The 16,164-nt window shown below is 35.9% G+C and overlaps 1 protein-coding gene across 5 annotated transcripts in view; it reads right to left on the reverse strand.

The window, feature by feature from the left end:
* Positions 1 to 329: 329 nt before the first annotated feature.
* Positions 330 to 16,164, reverse strand: part of NAP1L1 (nucleosome assembly protein 1 like 1) — a 30,240-nt gene continuing 14,405 nt past the window's right edge. For 3 of the 5 annotated variants that reach the window (XM_026074279.1, XM_026074275.1, XM_026074280.1), the window contains exons 3-15: positions 15,516 to 15,604; positions 13,024 to 13,126; positions 9,424 to 9,565; positions 8,876 to 8,956; positions 8,518 to 8,646; positions 7,949 to 8,020; positions 7,167 to 7,306; positions 5,419 to 5,564; positions 5,317 to 5,336; positions 3,923 to 4,045; positions 3,173 to 3,205; positions 2,773 to 2,823; positions 330 to 1,050 (exon numbers count right to left, since the gene is read on the reverse strand). In XM_026074279.1, the coding sequence (XP_025930064.1) occupies positions 1,015 to 1,050; positions 2,773 to 2,823; positions 3,173 to 3,205; positions 3,923 to 4,045; positions 5,317 to 5,336; positions 5,419 to 5,564; positions 7,167 to 7,306; positions 7,949 to 8,020; positions 8,518 to 8,646; positions 8,876 to 8,956; positions 9,424 to 9,565; positions 13,024 to 13,126; positions 15,516 to 15,604 (1,165 nt within the window). In that variant the 3' untranslated portion in view covers positions 330 to 1,014. The remainder of the gene's footprint in view (positions 1,051 to 2,772; positions 2,824 to 3,172; positions 3,206 to 3,922; positions 4,046 to 5,316; positions 5,337 to 5,418; positions 5,565 to 7,166; positions 7,307 to 7,948; positions 8,021 to 8,517; positions 8,647 to 8,875; positions 8,957 to 9,423; positions 9,566 to 13,023; positions 13,127 to 15,515; positions 15,605 to 16,164) is intronic. The other 2 variants (XM_026074276.1, XM_026074277.1) reach the window with 2 other exon arrangements.

Here is a 16,164-nt window from a genome sequence, read left to right on the forward strand (position 1 = left end):
ACAAATAACCAGATGCCTTTGAGTCAGGCATGGCAATACCAAAGTCCTTTATCAGATCTAGGCCCACTTCTAAAAATTTGTCTTCTCAAAATGGCAGTGTTGATTAATCACTAAAACACATAGCTTAGGCTCACAACTATCACATTGCAAAAGGAAAGCACGGATCAACTTTCCAGACAATTAAATTGTGTTTGTTTTTAAAATGCTATATAATTTACTCTTCAGCAACTCTTGATGATTTTTGTTTCTAGTAAAAAGTGAACTGCAGCATGAAAGAGATGCCTTAATAGTTTACACATGCAGATACACACATCATAATAAAACAAGACTAGCTTCTGAAAATACTAGGTTTTATTCACACCCCAGTGGTAAACAATAACCTTAATATGATGACTAGGTTTCCTTTGTAGATCACTGTCACATAAAATACAAAACCCATAGCATAAACAAGCTGACAGTTATGAATGTTTAATGTGGTCTCATTGGAAGTTAAACAAGTTATACTAGTCTTCTCAAGTAGTCAAATTCAAAATGCATCATCATCTCCTAGTTAGTACAAGTCACTGCCATTTCTATAACAAAGTAATGAAGGCACAGCTAGTGCAAGCAGACTTAAACCCGTTCAGACTACTGGGCTGAAAATACTTTGGTTGGTTCTTCAGGAGAGGATTTTCTCTAAAATATTGGTCTCAGTTAACAGTTCTGATAATCTTCACAGCTGCAGTCTAATAGCTACATGACAAAGACTTCACAAGAACCAAACTATGTAGCAATGAATTAACATTCATGCTTTAGGGGATTTACTGCATTCTACATATTGGCTGAAAATTATACTGTTAAAATGCTAGGTAGATTGAACCTACATTTTAAACTGGTTCTTATGTGTTTGATTTCTTTTTTAACAAATTGGTTACTTAATTCTACCAAGATACAAAACATAAGGCTGTAAGTAACTAATAGTTGTGTTTAGGCTATTACAGTGCAGGTAATCCTCAAGGCCACATACACACTGCTTCACTGCTGCTTGCATTCTGCTGGGTTTTGATCCTTCTGTTAAGAAAAAAGAAATATCAGTGTACAGATAGCAGTGTTTTAAAACAGCTATTAAAATTGCTAAACATACTTTCTCAAGTTCCAGTACTCAAGTTCTTTTTGAATCTCCTCCTTTAAACTAATCACGCTGTCTCTGAAGAAGCATCCAGGCCTTCTGCACAATTTGAACCAAAAGAAACTTCCCTAGGTTGGTAACAATGGCATGGCCTTACTCCAGAACCCACTGTATAGCTGTACAATGAAACACCAAATCCTGGTACTTTGTTATCACTCTGGATACATCTTTGAGAAATTCCAGCTGCTAGAAAATTCCCAAGTGGAAGATTTCTTCTCTGCTATATTGAGACAGACAACCAGCAGTATCTCACAGTAATGTGGAAAATTAAGGAAAATGCTTTCCAGGGTTAAAGTTCAGTTGCAAGTTTTCATTCCCAAGCTTGATCTCCAGCTAGTTTTACTCCACTACCTTGTCTGGATAGCTATTCTAGGACCTCAGTGCTTTAACAAACTTACTCCTAGCTTTCAGCCTATGACCAGCTTACAACCTTTTATTCTATGTCAATACCCTATAGTACCATTAATATCTCTCCCTAGTCCTTCAGCAGCTCTGATACTGAGAGAACTACCTTGCCATTTTTACAGTTCTGTTAAGCTGGGGAGTGTGTGTGGGGGGGGGGGAAGACTTATCACCTTTTGTAAGATGAACTGCTGAAATGACAGAAATAAGCCCACCTAGCAGCTGTTTCATTTTGATTCTAAAAGACTTTCTTGAACAATAGGAGCCAATTTGGACACTATACCAGATGAAATGTCACCAATAGGTTGTACATTTCAGTTAACACTTTCACATCCTACATCTTTCCAGGTACAATCCTAGGATTATGCAACTCTTTCAGTACTACTTTGAATGCAGCTCAGATCATTTCTCCTGACAAATATACTGCATCCTCATTTGAGCTAACAAGCACATTTCCTAGCAGAAATTTTTAGTTCACACTTAGTCCAAGACAACCTATCTTCATTTTCATGGCTACAGCTTTCACTCAGCAGCATCAGATGCTTCCAAGTGGTCAGGCATGCCTTTCCCTCCAGAAAAAGCTATTAATTTAGTGGCTCAATCACTTTTCCAACAAACTGAGCCTGATTAGCCATTTGCCCAGCCCATGAAATACAAAGTTAGACTGCCAGATGCTCTCAGCTGCTCAAGTATTAGTTGGCTATAGCTACATTCCTGAACCTTGACTTCTGCTACCTCAAGAAATAACAGGCTTGCCATTATCTCCCCTGAAAAAAGCATCAGTTCAGCACAGATTTCCCCAGTGTAGTAGAAGAGTTAGTATTTAGCTTGTGACAAGTTCTCAAACTGAATATGGATTACTCAAAGTTCTCTGCATGTTCTTCAAACACTACAGAACACTCACGTCAAACTAAAAGCAGCAGCCTGCTGCAAGACAAATTTATAGAAAACCAAGGTTGACTAATTCCAGTGCTTAAAGCCACAAATTACTTTTATAAAATGTTTCTTACTGTAAGAGCTTCAAAGTTGCCTTGCTAATCTTAGACTGTCAGAAGCAGGACTGAAATAACCTTTGCCAAAGCATACTCACCCCACAGACACTGTTTTAAATATTTAAACTAAAAATCAAGATTTAGCATATATGAATATTTTAAGAGTGTATATACACAAACACACTTCTTAAATTCTTTGTAATTGCTTACTTTTGGGTCATAATCCGGATCATTTTCTTCATCTGCTTCTTCTTCCCCCTCCTGAAAGAAAACGCTTATTTACACTTTAGCTTATCCGTATTCTGCTTCCAGAGCCATTTTCAAGAACATCTTTAGTATTAAATTCTACTCTTAAATACATTAATTTTCACTTCAAGTTATGCATATTGTATTAGTTTGCCCTCCTACAAAACACATCCGTCATCAACTACAACTTAAAATAAAAAAACAAGGTATCTTACAAATTATTTTTTGAAATATTCACTGGTCTTACAGTTAATAAGTAAACTTAACCTAAGTGCCCAGAGGATTCAAGAATTGAAGGAATTCTTGGTCTGGACAGCATACTACAGAAGGGAAACTACTTAATCAAGCCCATTTTTCAGCTCACCTCATCATCTGCCTCCTCTCCTTCTTCATCATACTAGGAAAGAAAAAAAATGATTTTGACAGTGTTATAAATGCACTCATTTTAGACATCAATTTATTTTGGATGACTGAAGTTGACACCAGGGACCATCCATGTTGTACTGTACTTTAAAAGTACATAAATCTGACATTTAAAAATGCTTTGTGCATTAGCATGAAGAATGTTCAGTCCCTTATGTATAACACTTTGGCAGAGAAAGCTGCCTACCTTAAAGTTCCTTACATACAACACTGAAAGAGTTTATTAGGTGGTGACGACACTTCTGTCCAGTAGGGTGTCTCAAAGTGCAAGGCAGCCTTTCAGTCACTTGCTATCCTTCCCCCTCTCCCAAAGTTGGGGACTGAACTTTACCATTCTACATCCTAAAAATTCAGCTCAAGGCTGGACTTATCCTAGCCAAATCAACACAACTGTTGCCTGTTCTTGTTCATGTCTTACACACAAACTTCTACTCAGACATACTCTAAAAACATTTAGCTAAGCGTTCATCTTTTATCACAACTTTTGCCACAAAGCTCTGAACTCACTACTTCAAACAAGGGTTAACTGTGTGATGCTTCTTATTTAACCCTCTAGGAAGCTCAGCTGAAACTACTAATGTTGATATGTTCCATTCTAAGGATACTAACATTATAAGAATCAGAAGTTGCACACAATTCTTTAAGCAGCATTATTCAAAAGTTTTTTACACTTTGAAAGAACATTACTTACATCATCATCATCATCTTCAATAGCTTCTCCTGTGAAGTACAATACTGATCGGGGGACTATACGTTCACGTAAGAAGTGACCTATTTCAAAGTCTGCAGCAAGGATTGCCTCAGCATCATCATCCTGCATAAAACAACATTACTTCCTAAACCATAAGTGAATAACTTTTTGACACAAACAAGTAATTCAAACTTTGATGTGGTCAGATATATGCAAATCCAGTGCACTGACTTTTTCATTCAGGGCTTGCTTTATAGAATTAAAGCTGTGGGATCAAGTTTTACAATTCCAAACAGTTTATTCTTGCAGTGTTCAGGGTTTGTTTCTTTGGTAAGCTTAATTGGACAAAGTTCTGGAGTCTAAGGTTTATTCTTCCACTGTTCCTCAACCTACTTTTGTTTTAAGTAGAAAAACAGTTCAATATAAATACCTCCCCGATCTCCCACAGATTTTCAGTTCACATATAGGATTTATTATATTGTTAAGAACCAAACACTTCACAGGTGAACCTTTTTAATTAAAAATTTTACTAACTACTTTTGACTCCTATAGTGCATCTCCTCCCCAATTCCCTTAATCAACTGTGAAGTACTTTCACATCTGCTCTCTGTTCTAATCCCAGGTTTTCACTTCTTTTGTTTATATAGTAAGTGTTCTGCTGGCTCCCACCTCAGAAGTGATCTTCAAGTCAAGAGGCTTGAAATTTTTAACATTAAGAACATACAACTTTCGGTGTCTTTCATGAATATCAGAGTTCATGCCAACTGGAGTTCTAACAGCATGGTTCTAGAGGCTCTAGTCAGTCTCCTTACACAAAAGGAATAACTTATTTGGCAGTGTTAAATGTTTCCTGCAGTTTTTCTCCTTACCAGAATAAATAAATAATCACAGCTTATTGCCACAGGGTTTTCTACCAGTGGGACTGAGCACATTGAAGACAAGAGCAGGCTCTTAGACTTCTGTGCCCGTTCTACCACTTTCTCCCAGAGTTTTAAGGGCTGGGAAAATATTTAACAGCACAAAATACAGCTCACATACATGTAGCAATTAAAGACCATCTAACCACCATTCAAAGGGAAAGACTTTAAGAATCAAAGCAAAGCGTAATAACAAAGATCACTACATTTGTTCAAAACAATTCACAAGCTAACTTTCAGGAAGGATAAGCTGTTAAGTTTATTAGTCTAAACTCCACTACGCAACTCAATAAGTATTCCTTCTAATAAGGAAAAAAGTCAAATACATACTATTTACCACATAAATATTGACAGTTAAATACAGAAACAGTTAAAGCTGAAACTGTCTAACAAATTCCTAAATAATGTCAATATAAACACTTTGAATATAAAGGCATGCATTCTGCTACAGGTCATCCCCTCTTTAAGTCAACTTACCAAGTCTCCACTTTCAGGAACTGCAAGAAAGAAAAAACAAGTCAGTAAAGTACATACCACACTTAAAGTCAGTTTACATGAACTAATGTATACTCAGTTTACCTTCAGGGGGACTAAAGAAGTTGAAGAAAGAGTCATTGGAAACAGTTTTTGTCACTGTTCTAACTGTGCCACGACCCTTGTGTTTCTGCTTCTTCTTAATGGTTTTTAAAGTAACATTCTTTCCTTTTTTCCAGTCTATTTGGCAACTGGAGAAGGAGAAAAAAGACAGCCATAAGTTAATACAATTCCACCTGCTACAACTTACTGAGACTATCACAACTGTAAGGGATACAGTGAATATAAAATATTACAGTATAATATCTAATCACTGGTATGTTGTCATTAGTTTATATTTTGAAAATGAAAGTAGCAGGTTAATTTCGGAAATGAAATCTTTTCATGCAGAAGTTTCTCCTTTCCCACTCTCCCTCTGAAATACCAGTTTTCATCTGCTATCAAATTCTACTTAGTTTCATATCAAAGAATGGTGTTACACCATTTTTAGTATTACCTACACATTAGATTTCACTTTAAAACTGTAGTAAGTTCAAAGATAACTACAGCCCCATTTTATTACGGTTTTGCTTTATAAAATATTGTCACATTTGGTCATGCTAGTAATATGCTACAGTTGACAACACCCATCATTGTATAGCAATAAGCCCTTCAAATAGTGTATAAAACAGGTGTGTAGTTTTTTGTCCCTATACTGTGGAGGAAAATCATGCCCCAGACTTGTCTGATATTCAAAAAATTCTAGGGGCATATAAACAAAGAAGTCACATCAGTAGGATTGCCTGTATTTGCAGAAGTGTCTCACTCGTGTTCCTAAAGACCCAGAGGAACTAGGTACATTGTTTTGGGTAAGAAAAGGCTGTCTTAGTTAAAATACAAATGAAAGTCAGTATCAGTAAGTGCATAGTCATACATGGGATAGAACCACCCCGATTACACAGTGATAGGCTCCAAATTAGTTATTACCACTCAAAATAGATATTGGCATCATTTTGGTTGATTTCACAGAAACCATCTGCTCAGCAGTAGCCAGAAAGTTAAAAAAGACCACATCAACATAAAAGGAACATAACAGATCACGACATGTAAAGCCCTGGTGTACCCACATGCTGATTATGTTGAACTGTTTTCTCTCCTCTTTCTCTTCACAAGAGGAAGGGCATGAATAGAAAACAATTATATAAGCTGTGGAATAACAGCTAATTCGGAATGGAAGACATCACTGAAAAGGGAATGTGACAGATCTTTAAAATCATGAGAAACCTGGAGTAGATAGGAGACAGCTATTCACTATTTCTCAGATTAATTGAAAGGCAATGAGTTAACATTCAACTGTTATGAAACAACTGGACAACTGTGATACAAAAGTAAAACTGGAATCGACTGCCCAAAGCGTTGTATATGTCAGAAATACAAAAGGATTCAAGAAGCGATCAAAAACTCAGAAAAAAGCCATCAAGACCTACAGCCAGGCTGTACAGCTTCCAGTTTGGTTTCAGTGATCGCAGAAGTGTTTCCTGCCCAATCTAAAGGTAATTCTGAACATAATACTACATGGAGACAAGGGAGAAAAGCATCTCAAATGTTTCAAACTAATATGAAGTTACGAGATTGAAGCTTTTAAAAAAGTTACTGAAAATGGCAACTTAACCAACCTGTTTACACATTACTAGATAACAGTATCTTTTCCAGCACCTTCGCAAGATGATAGAAATGCCTGTACTCTGATAATGCTAGTGTTCAGGAAGTACTGAAATAAAACATTACTTTTTTTTTTTTAAACCAACACTTACCCTGTACAGCCCATGATTTCTGGTCCATCAAAAGAGAAGGGATCAGAATCATCTGGCTCTGATCTCATTCTATATGTCTTTGTCAAAACTTCATTTGTGAAGTAGTCATTTGGTTCGAAGTGAAATTCTAATGTGAAACTCTTAAAGACAATTGCAAAGAGAATCTTTAGCAATTTAGCAACACACACTTTTAACTTAAAAGACCCAAATACTTAAAAGACCCAAATGCAAAAAGCAGATGCAACAGAACATATTCATCTCTATCAGTACTGAAAAGGTGCACGTACATGACTTATTTTAGAATTTGCTGCCCGATTTGTACAATAAAATGCTTTCGTTTACTATGTTGATCTTAAGCTCTTACTTCAGTACACTGCTTGCAATAATGACACAAGATCTCCTGATGAACAGCTTTCCTGGTGCTACAGTACAGAGAACTTATAAATCTAAAATACTAGAACTTAGCAAGCTATTTAGTTTCTGGCAAGGAATGTATCCCAATTATAATAATTGTACCAAAGTGCCTGAAAGTATCAAAATTTAAAGGTGAAAGAGTCAGCACACATTAACGCCAAATTCCTCATTCATCAGAATTTGAAGGTTAAATTAAACAAATCCATTCATAGAGGACTAAGACAAGTACTAGTCCTGTACTATTTTTCAGAAGACAAGAAGCTGCATATTTCTCAAGCAGACACATGCTTATCACAGACCCAACTAGATACCTAAATAAAAGTCTTAGGATCATATAGCACCAAGCTTGTTTAATAGGTTAAACTAACCATAGGCTGTCCAACTTCTGAAAACTTCACTTTTATATCTTTTAAGTGTTTCAGGATAGGCTCATCATGTTCCTGTAAATAAAAAAGTTTATTCAATTTTCATGAAATTTAATTTTACACAGGTTTAAGCTCTTGCAGAGATAAAAAGACATATCTAGAATGAGCTTTGTATTTGACAAGACCTTGTTACAGCACTGAAACAGTTTCATGAACATGACCAGCAGATGGCAATAATAGGAACTGTACAGAATTTCCACTGTAGTAAAGCTTAAATCTTATGCAAACATGAAATAATTTTTAGCTATATCTGATATACTCTCATACACAGATTCTTACATACACAAAGTACATTAATAAGGTAAAATAACAAGTTCAACAAATAACTTGGTAGGAAAGTATTCCAGTGTGCTCTCAGTTGAATACAGTATCAGAGATGACATCTGAGTACTCATTTCATTTTCACTCTCCAACAGACATGTCATGTAATGTACTGTTCCTACTCTTTCCTTGGAAAGCATGCTTGGATTAGGTACTAAAGCTATCTCACACAAGCCTAGGTTACCACCTACCTGAACCATATCACTGAGCAAGTCAACGTTCTTAAATACTGTCAGCCAAAATTCAGGAATTCCTTTAGGGTCTTCTTTTTCTTCATCTTTTTTTTCCTCTTCAAGTTTGGCTTTCTCTTTCATTTCCTCCTTGATAGAATAAAAATGTTAGTTTTCCTAGATTTTAAAAGAGTGCCCCACAAAGTTTGGTTAACAGTTTTTTATCAATACTAATATGGGCTAAGTTTCATGTGCATGCTTTAAGGCATCAATAAAAAATTACGAAGCCTCCATTTTTATGTTTTACTTTACTGACTGTATTGAATCTTGGTCCATGCTAAAGACTGAGATATTGATGTGAACTGATTATGATACTCACTGAAATCTCTTCTTCAACATCTGCTTTCCATTCACATTCTTCCTCTGTAGGTTCATAAATTGCATTGATGATTTCACTTCGCTGGAAGGTTAAATCGGAAATTCTTTCACATTTCCTAGTCACTGCAATCACCAATGCCCTATCCAGTAATTCTTAATCCTAAATTCACACAATTATTGTACTAAGAACTTATCAAAACTTTTTATTACAGCCTTGGAGACTCAGCAGTTACCATTTTTCCACACTCTAAAGCAAGCACCAAAATTCCAAAAAGCTTACTGCAGCTTCAGACATGTTTAATTGACAGGATGAAGCCTAGTATACTGAAGCGATTTCAGTAACCATGGAACAGGCTGAACCTCTCCCCCTTAATCTTATTTGATATTTACACGGATGGTGAATTGATGTCAGTTCAGCTGAACATGTGGGCACATATGAAACCAAAGTAATTCAGAACATGCATAAGCTTTCAATTCATATTCCCTTGTGTTTTAGAATTTCATCTAAGCTAAAGCTTTTACGTACAAATCAGATTAGCATTAAAATACCTTGTCAAATAAGGGCTGATAGAGAGCAGCATACTTTCTTTCCAGCTCGTGAACTTCCTCATAGAACTTTGCTTCTATCTGTGCACATTGAACCTGAAGATTCTTGAGAGCATTCACACGTCTTTTAACAACTTTAGGCAAGCTGAAAAATTCAGTGACAGAACTGTTACAAACACTGTACTCTAAGTACATGCCGACCTTTCCTTCCTTAATCATCACCCTTAATAACAAACTTGCATCAAAACAGATTTTACACTCTATTTTAAGCTTTAAAAAGCTGAACAATTCAGAACTATAAACCACTACACCACACTGATTCAAACTGAGGTTTTAAGCTAACAGTTTAAGGGCCTGCGCTAAGTTAGAGCCATAGTATTCCAAATACCTGGTCAAGCTTCAGACAAACTTATGCAATAAAACTTCACATTAAAAACAAATTTTACATTATCACTGAATAGCATAGCAAATTCATATGGTTGAGAATAATTAAGGACTACTCATTAATTGCTTGGTTTTATGGAAGCAAGTTCAAGACAATTGAGTTATTACTCCATTAAGGAAGCTGTCAATCTTTAAAAAAAATTTTTTTTTGAAGTCAGGAAAGAAGCTATTACTACCATCTTTAACATATTATTTATCATTCCCAAAGTGAACAAGAGCTGCTTTGCTAAATGAGACACTATTATACATATGTACTAGGAAAGTATTAAAGCAATCTTCATTATAAATACTTACCAGCTGTAACACTAAGTTTCACTTGTAGCAAACTACACTAATGTAAAATTAGTGTCTGGACAGAAAGCACCTACATCAAAGCTTTTAGTGAGATTTATAGAGTATATTGTGGACAGTCTCCATTTCCCACTAGGTGAGTCAATCCTCAGCACATGGCTACAGAAGATTATGGTGTCAATGTCCCATATTTGTTTTATTTAAGCAGTTGGGCTATGTTATTAGAACACAGTACTAAACTATTGCCTTTTATTGTTAGGGCCAGCTTCAGGTTAGTAGAAGTAACCAACAAGAATGTGTTAACTTAGTTAAACACTGAAAGTTACTATTCATTACTAATGCTATCATACCTCTATTAGGTAGGATATGCACATGTTCCAACATCTTTGTTTACTTTAAAATGCAAAATCATTTTCCCTAGCAGGTTTATGCTCAACATTAATATCCTCTCTCTGATTACCAAGACATTACACAGATCAACAATAGATCAACATCTACCTCGTACTTCTGCCTAAATCAGAAAGGTATGTGCTGCAGGTACTACCAAAAGAGCTCAAGTTTAGTCATGAACGTTCATAAAAAGTTTGTAACATTCTCATTACTCTCACATTCTCCCAGCCACTAGTCACATTAACCCTTTGCCACAATTGTAGCTTCAAGAACAAGCCCAGAACAAATAGCAACTTAAGTATCATGTTCAGTTGGTTCAGGAAAAAGTGTTACCAAAAAAATAAGACAACATAGGTAAGTAATACAATAATCACCCAATTGATGCCACAGGCATGTATTGAGACTAAGAGTACTGGTTCTAGCAATTGCATACAAAAACAATCATGAAGTTAAGATGGTAGTGCCATACATGCAGTGTGTCCAGTTCCAGAGTAACAGAAGTTAATCCCTTTATTACAGAATATATGACATGCAACAGATTCTAGAGAGATACATTTCATAAGAGTCTACACAAACTAGTTCAAATTTCAGGATTTGTACATCCACTACCATTATAAACTCCGTACTATAAAAGGAAAAGTAGTTTCATGAAAGATACAGCTACTACTAAGTACATCTAAAAGGGGAAAGCAGACCTAAAAGTCTAAATAGGAATGCGCAAGTGCAAAATGGCAAGTATAACTTGTTGCTATGAAAACAAGCCAATAATGACTGTTAAGATCACACAAGAGTACAACCTCCACCAAGCAGCTGAGGAAGTTTCAGCCAGGCTTAGGTGAAGAGGTATGTTATTAGATAGTTGCCAAACAACTAGCAGATTTTAAGCATGAGCAGATGTTTTCCTAGAACCTGTTTAGTTTCCAACCAGCTTATGCATCTAGTTCCTTAACAGCCCGCATAACAGGCTTTTAAGACTTCAGATTCCTGCCGATTTCTGTGCCATCTTCCTGTCTAGACTCTAGATAAATAAGCTTAAAATAATACTTGGGAAGACATTGAAGAGATACCTGTAGAGCGTGGTTAAACCAGCATGCATGTGTTGACAAAGCACAGATTCAACAAGCTGCACACATTTTTCCAGCTTTTTCCAATGCAAGTTAGGTAAGTATTTGGTACAGTGACAAAGTTGCTATGTTTTTGTAATAGAGGATGTGCTACTGTACTTGAACAGATGAGGAAATGGTATAATATCTTAGAGGGAGCAGCTGAATAGAAGAATGCCAGGTAAATCAATAATACATGTTTTATTCACTTCTTAGATCAAGGACCTGAAAGATTAGTAAAGGTTAATTAATATCTGTTGAAAAACAGAAGAGAAATATTGGATATAGAAGACCCATAGCGTACAGTATCTTGAACAACAGAAAGAACCCTGTACACAGATCTCAAATGCAGTGGGTGATGCTGATTAGCATGCATTTAGAGGTTTGTTGCCAATTCCACCTTCCCCTGCAACTGAAGACAAAATTCCACTCTGTAGCAGTTTTATCCACATCAGTGGTAGCACATACCACACTTCAAAGTCATTTCATACTAGACAGAGCTAAAGACATTTCTGCTTCATCTCACTCAAAGAACTTAATTATAATTGATATAGATGTTTATCTATATCAGAGAGAAAGTGGAAACAGGGAATCCCTTTGACTCCATGCCCTTTCTTGTGCCAATATTTATTAGGCAAGTCTATTAGTTAAACAAGCTTTTCTTCCATGCTGCTACCTATAGTAAGAGGGAAAAGTTATAGCAGTAGTAATAGCAGCAGTAGTAGATAAACCTATTACTCAGTAGCTGCCCTAGTTCAAGTCAACAGGGGCTTAAAAGTACTACAGGAAGACAGTCATATGCTCTACAACTCTTGTGGTTTTGATGAAAAGCTTACACAAGAAATTACATAAGAGGCAGAAATGCTATTGTTAATGCAGATAGAGTAAAATAGCAAACAAGAGATTGTTTCAAATCTTGATACAAAAGGAGTCCAAATGAAGCACCAATAAAACATTCCTAATGTTAATAACTTTTCTGGTTACACCATAACCACAAGATGATGCAATTAGAAACATTAGATCTCTAAGTATTTGCCCACACTTAAACTGATGTTTTATGATTAAGGCAAAGCTATGAAAGACACTTCAAACAGCAGGAAAACCTCTTAAAGAAGGATGCCATTTTGTAATAGTAGGGAACAGCACCGGCCACTGTAAATATTTTAGCACTCTTCAAAAAAAACAAATAAAAAAGCAAAAAATTTAAGTTTGGTCTCTTTAATTCCAAGATTCACTACAGACTGACTACATGAGTTTTTCTGCCATCTGGGAAGCACAGTAGTTTATGATTATTAGTACTAGAGACAATATTTTTCAGGAAAGCAAAAGCACTATTTATGCCACTCTGTTCATACTAAATTAGAACACATTGTACCTTTCTATATATCCTGTAGATGTTCCTACCAGACCATCAAGCCTTTCCTGAAGGGCTGCAAGAATCTGAGGATTTTGCATCATCTGCACAGTCAACTGCCGAGCTAAAAAACAAACAAAAAACCACACACACACTGTAAATGCTTTAGACTACCCAAGTTATTTTAGTAATAGGAAAAGGCTGCAGGTTTGCTATACATGTGTAAGGAGAAACACAGGCCAGACAGAAGTATATCAAATCCCTCTCCATTTTGTAAGCATGGATCAAGTCTATCCTATCCTGATCATCCAGGGGAGAAGGGCAGCATCTGAATTAAAGGGACAAGCATTCAGAAAGTTGAGCTTTTGTTAAAAGGGTAGGCTTATTATGATGCCCCTAAAAGCATCAGTTTTGCCTTGAGTTCTTTTAATTTGAACTCATACAGAAATCCAAGGTAACAGAACTACTTTAGGAAGAATCAGGAATGAAGTTGGGGTTTTCCTTCCATTTCAGACAAGCGCAAAGAAACAAAACTGTTTCAGACCTGGATTTAGTAACTGCTTTACAAATCTGTTTACCTCATTTTTACCGGAAAAAAAAAATCTAGGAAAAAAGGAATAAAAAAATCATAATCATCACTTTAAAAAAAAAAAAGAATAGCACATCAGATAGTCAAATCAGTCTGACACATTACTGATTACAGAGTTTCAGTACTAATTTGCCTAAAGGAGAAACCCATTTCAAACTACAAGGTAAGCTAGAAATTTGTGTATATTTTTTAAAATGTATTCCTAACTGTTCTTATCACCCATATTAACACCAACCCTTTTACTTCTGCTCAAAGTCTGTGCCTCAATAACCTGCAGAAATGAATTTTACAAGTTCTCATTTTAGAATAAGCACCTATGACCAGTTTTTATCATGCTATTTTGCCTCCTTGCCCTTATACTCAGCTTTTACAGGTGTGCAAACAAGTATTTTACATTCCTTATAAAATACTATGTTTATATTGCATTCTGACACTTTCAAATTAAATTAGAATGAAGTTTTTCAATCCTTCCCAACACACACAACTTTTGATCATAAGGTTTCTTTAAAGTGCGAGTACTGTATTTCATCAGTGTCTGCAGAAGGACCTTTGAAAATGGAATTGCCGAGATGAAAAAAGGACCATATCAGTAGAACTTAGAGGAAGAATTCTGAATGGAAAAAAATATTAGAAAACCAGACAAACAAGAATTACAAACTCAAAAGAATTGCTTGACATTGTTTCAGAAGACTGTCAAGTCCTTTAGTACTGAAACATGCTTCTGTGAACTATAATCACCCAATTTGCCTTTAGAGATTCACATAGTACAATTTGCCCTCAAGTTCTCAGCTACAATAGATTGGATTAATTCCCAAAAATGCACTACATTATTTCATCCCTAGGTTTCTTTGGAATACTCAAGTATTTACCATTTAAATACTGTAAACTGTTCTTCATCTGACCAGTGTGTTCCATTCAATTTTGCTATCCAGTATTAGTAATACCTCTTTCTCCAGTAGATAGATTGAAGCCTCCTCTAATATCTTGAACAAAGTTATCCAGCTTCTCTTTAGTGTTATTGTTCTGTTCAAGCAGTCACTTAAGGTGGAACTATCAGTAATCCCAACCTCTTCACTGTGGAGATTATTAGTTCGCACATAAAATTATTTTTCTTTTGGCTACTTGCTCTTCACAGAATCACAGAATCGCTGAGGTTGGAAGGGACCTCTGGAGATCATCTAGTCCAACCCCCCTGCTCAAGCAGGGTCACCTAGAGCACATTGCACAGGATCGCATCCAAATTCTACCTGTGCTCCCAACTTTCAACTACAACATATGAGAAGGACTTTTTAGCACAGAGATATAAAACAAGTGCTCTGATACACATTCAGGCTTTTTGGCAAAGGGAGGGAGGAAGGATACATTGACTTCTACTAGTTGTAACACTAAGCATGATTTTTGCTCTGTTCAGGATCAGACTACTCAGCAGCAAGTTACACAGCAGCTGATCAATAAAGTGATATATATGTGTGTGTATACATATATTTTTAATTTTGTGTGTGTATACACACATGTATATATACATATCTATATATCACACACAAAATATTTTCCTATCCAAGGCATCACATTTTAAAAGCTTTTGACCGCTGTTACTTTTGAAAGAATCTAACACATTCACGATAAATATTTCTTTTCAATTGTACRTCCTTTCAGGCAGCCAGCACTGCCTGAATAGGTATTGACCTTGACTAAAATGAGTGGCTGYAAACAAATAATAACAATTAAAAAAAGTCACCYRACTGAGGAAAAAACCCTTCCTTGTTTCAGAATTTAAACATATCAGTACRGGCATCAGCAGTGCTTAGTAGCACATCAATATTTATGCTTTATCACTTCCATGTAGTTTAAGTAGTAAAACTCTTTTAGCATTAATTTGAAAGCAAGTATGCAGCAGCTCAAAAAGCCTTATTTTCAAGGTTACCTTTGCTGTTGGCATCTTCACCAGTTTCTTCTTCTTCTACTTCTTCAACATCTTCCATATCCTGTTGATCAAGTTCAGCCTGTTCTTTGCTATTAGGAATATTCAATAACAGGATCAAGAAGTTAATTTTAAAATAGCTTAAAGAGCTCACATTAGAGATCAAGCTAACTGATGCATCAGCTCTGATCTACAACAAACGAGAAGTCTCAACAGTCAAACAATGCAAAAAGTTTGTCTCTACAGATTGTTTCACTTTCAACAGGCTCAGAACAGTCTGAAGAGCTAATAGCTTTCCAGAATTTTGAAGATTCCTTTTTTACAAAAAGACTTTTGCCCCTTCTGCTCTACGAATTCTCCCTGATAAAATGGGCAGGCTTAGAGAACTGAGGATAGGTTCACCTAAACAATGCTTTGAATGCCATGAAACATGAGCATGAGTAGGGAAAAACTACATATAGTGAAACTACAGTAACAGGTAGCACTACTTTCCCCCTTCCTCCCCCAAGAATTCCAACTAACATAGTACCTAATGGTTAACTAGTACCTTGTCCCAGTTTTAGATTTACTTACATTGAGGATCCCAAACCCATTTGGCATGAGCAATTCAAGCTCTTCTCCCATGTGCAAATGCTATAAACCTCACATTTTG

Source organism: Apteryx rowi, unplaced genomic scaffold (genome assembly GCF_003343035.1).
Source record: "Apteryx rowi isolate R43461 unplaced genomic scaffold, aptRow1 scaffold_385, whole genome shotgun sequence".
In the NCBI taxonomy this organism is placed as follows: Eukaryota; Metazoa; Chordata; class Aves; order Apterygiformes; family Apterygidae; genus Apteryx; species Apteryx rowi.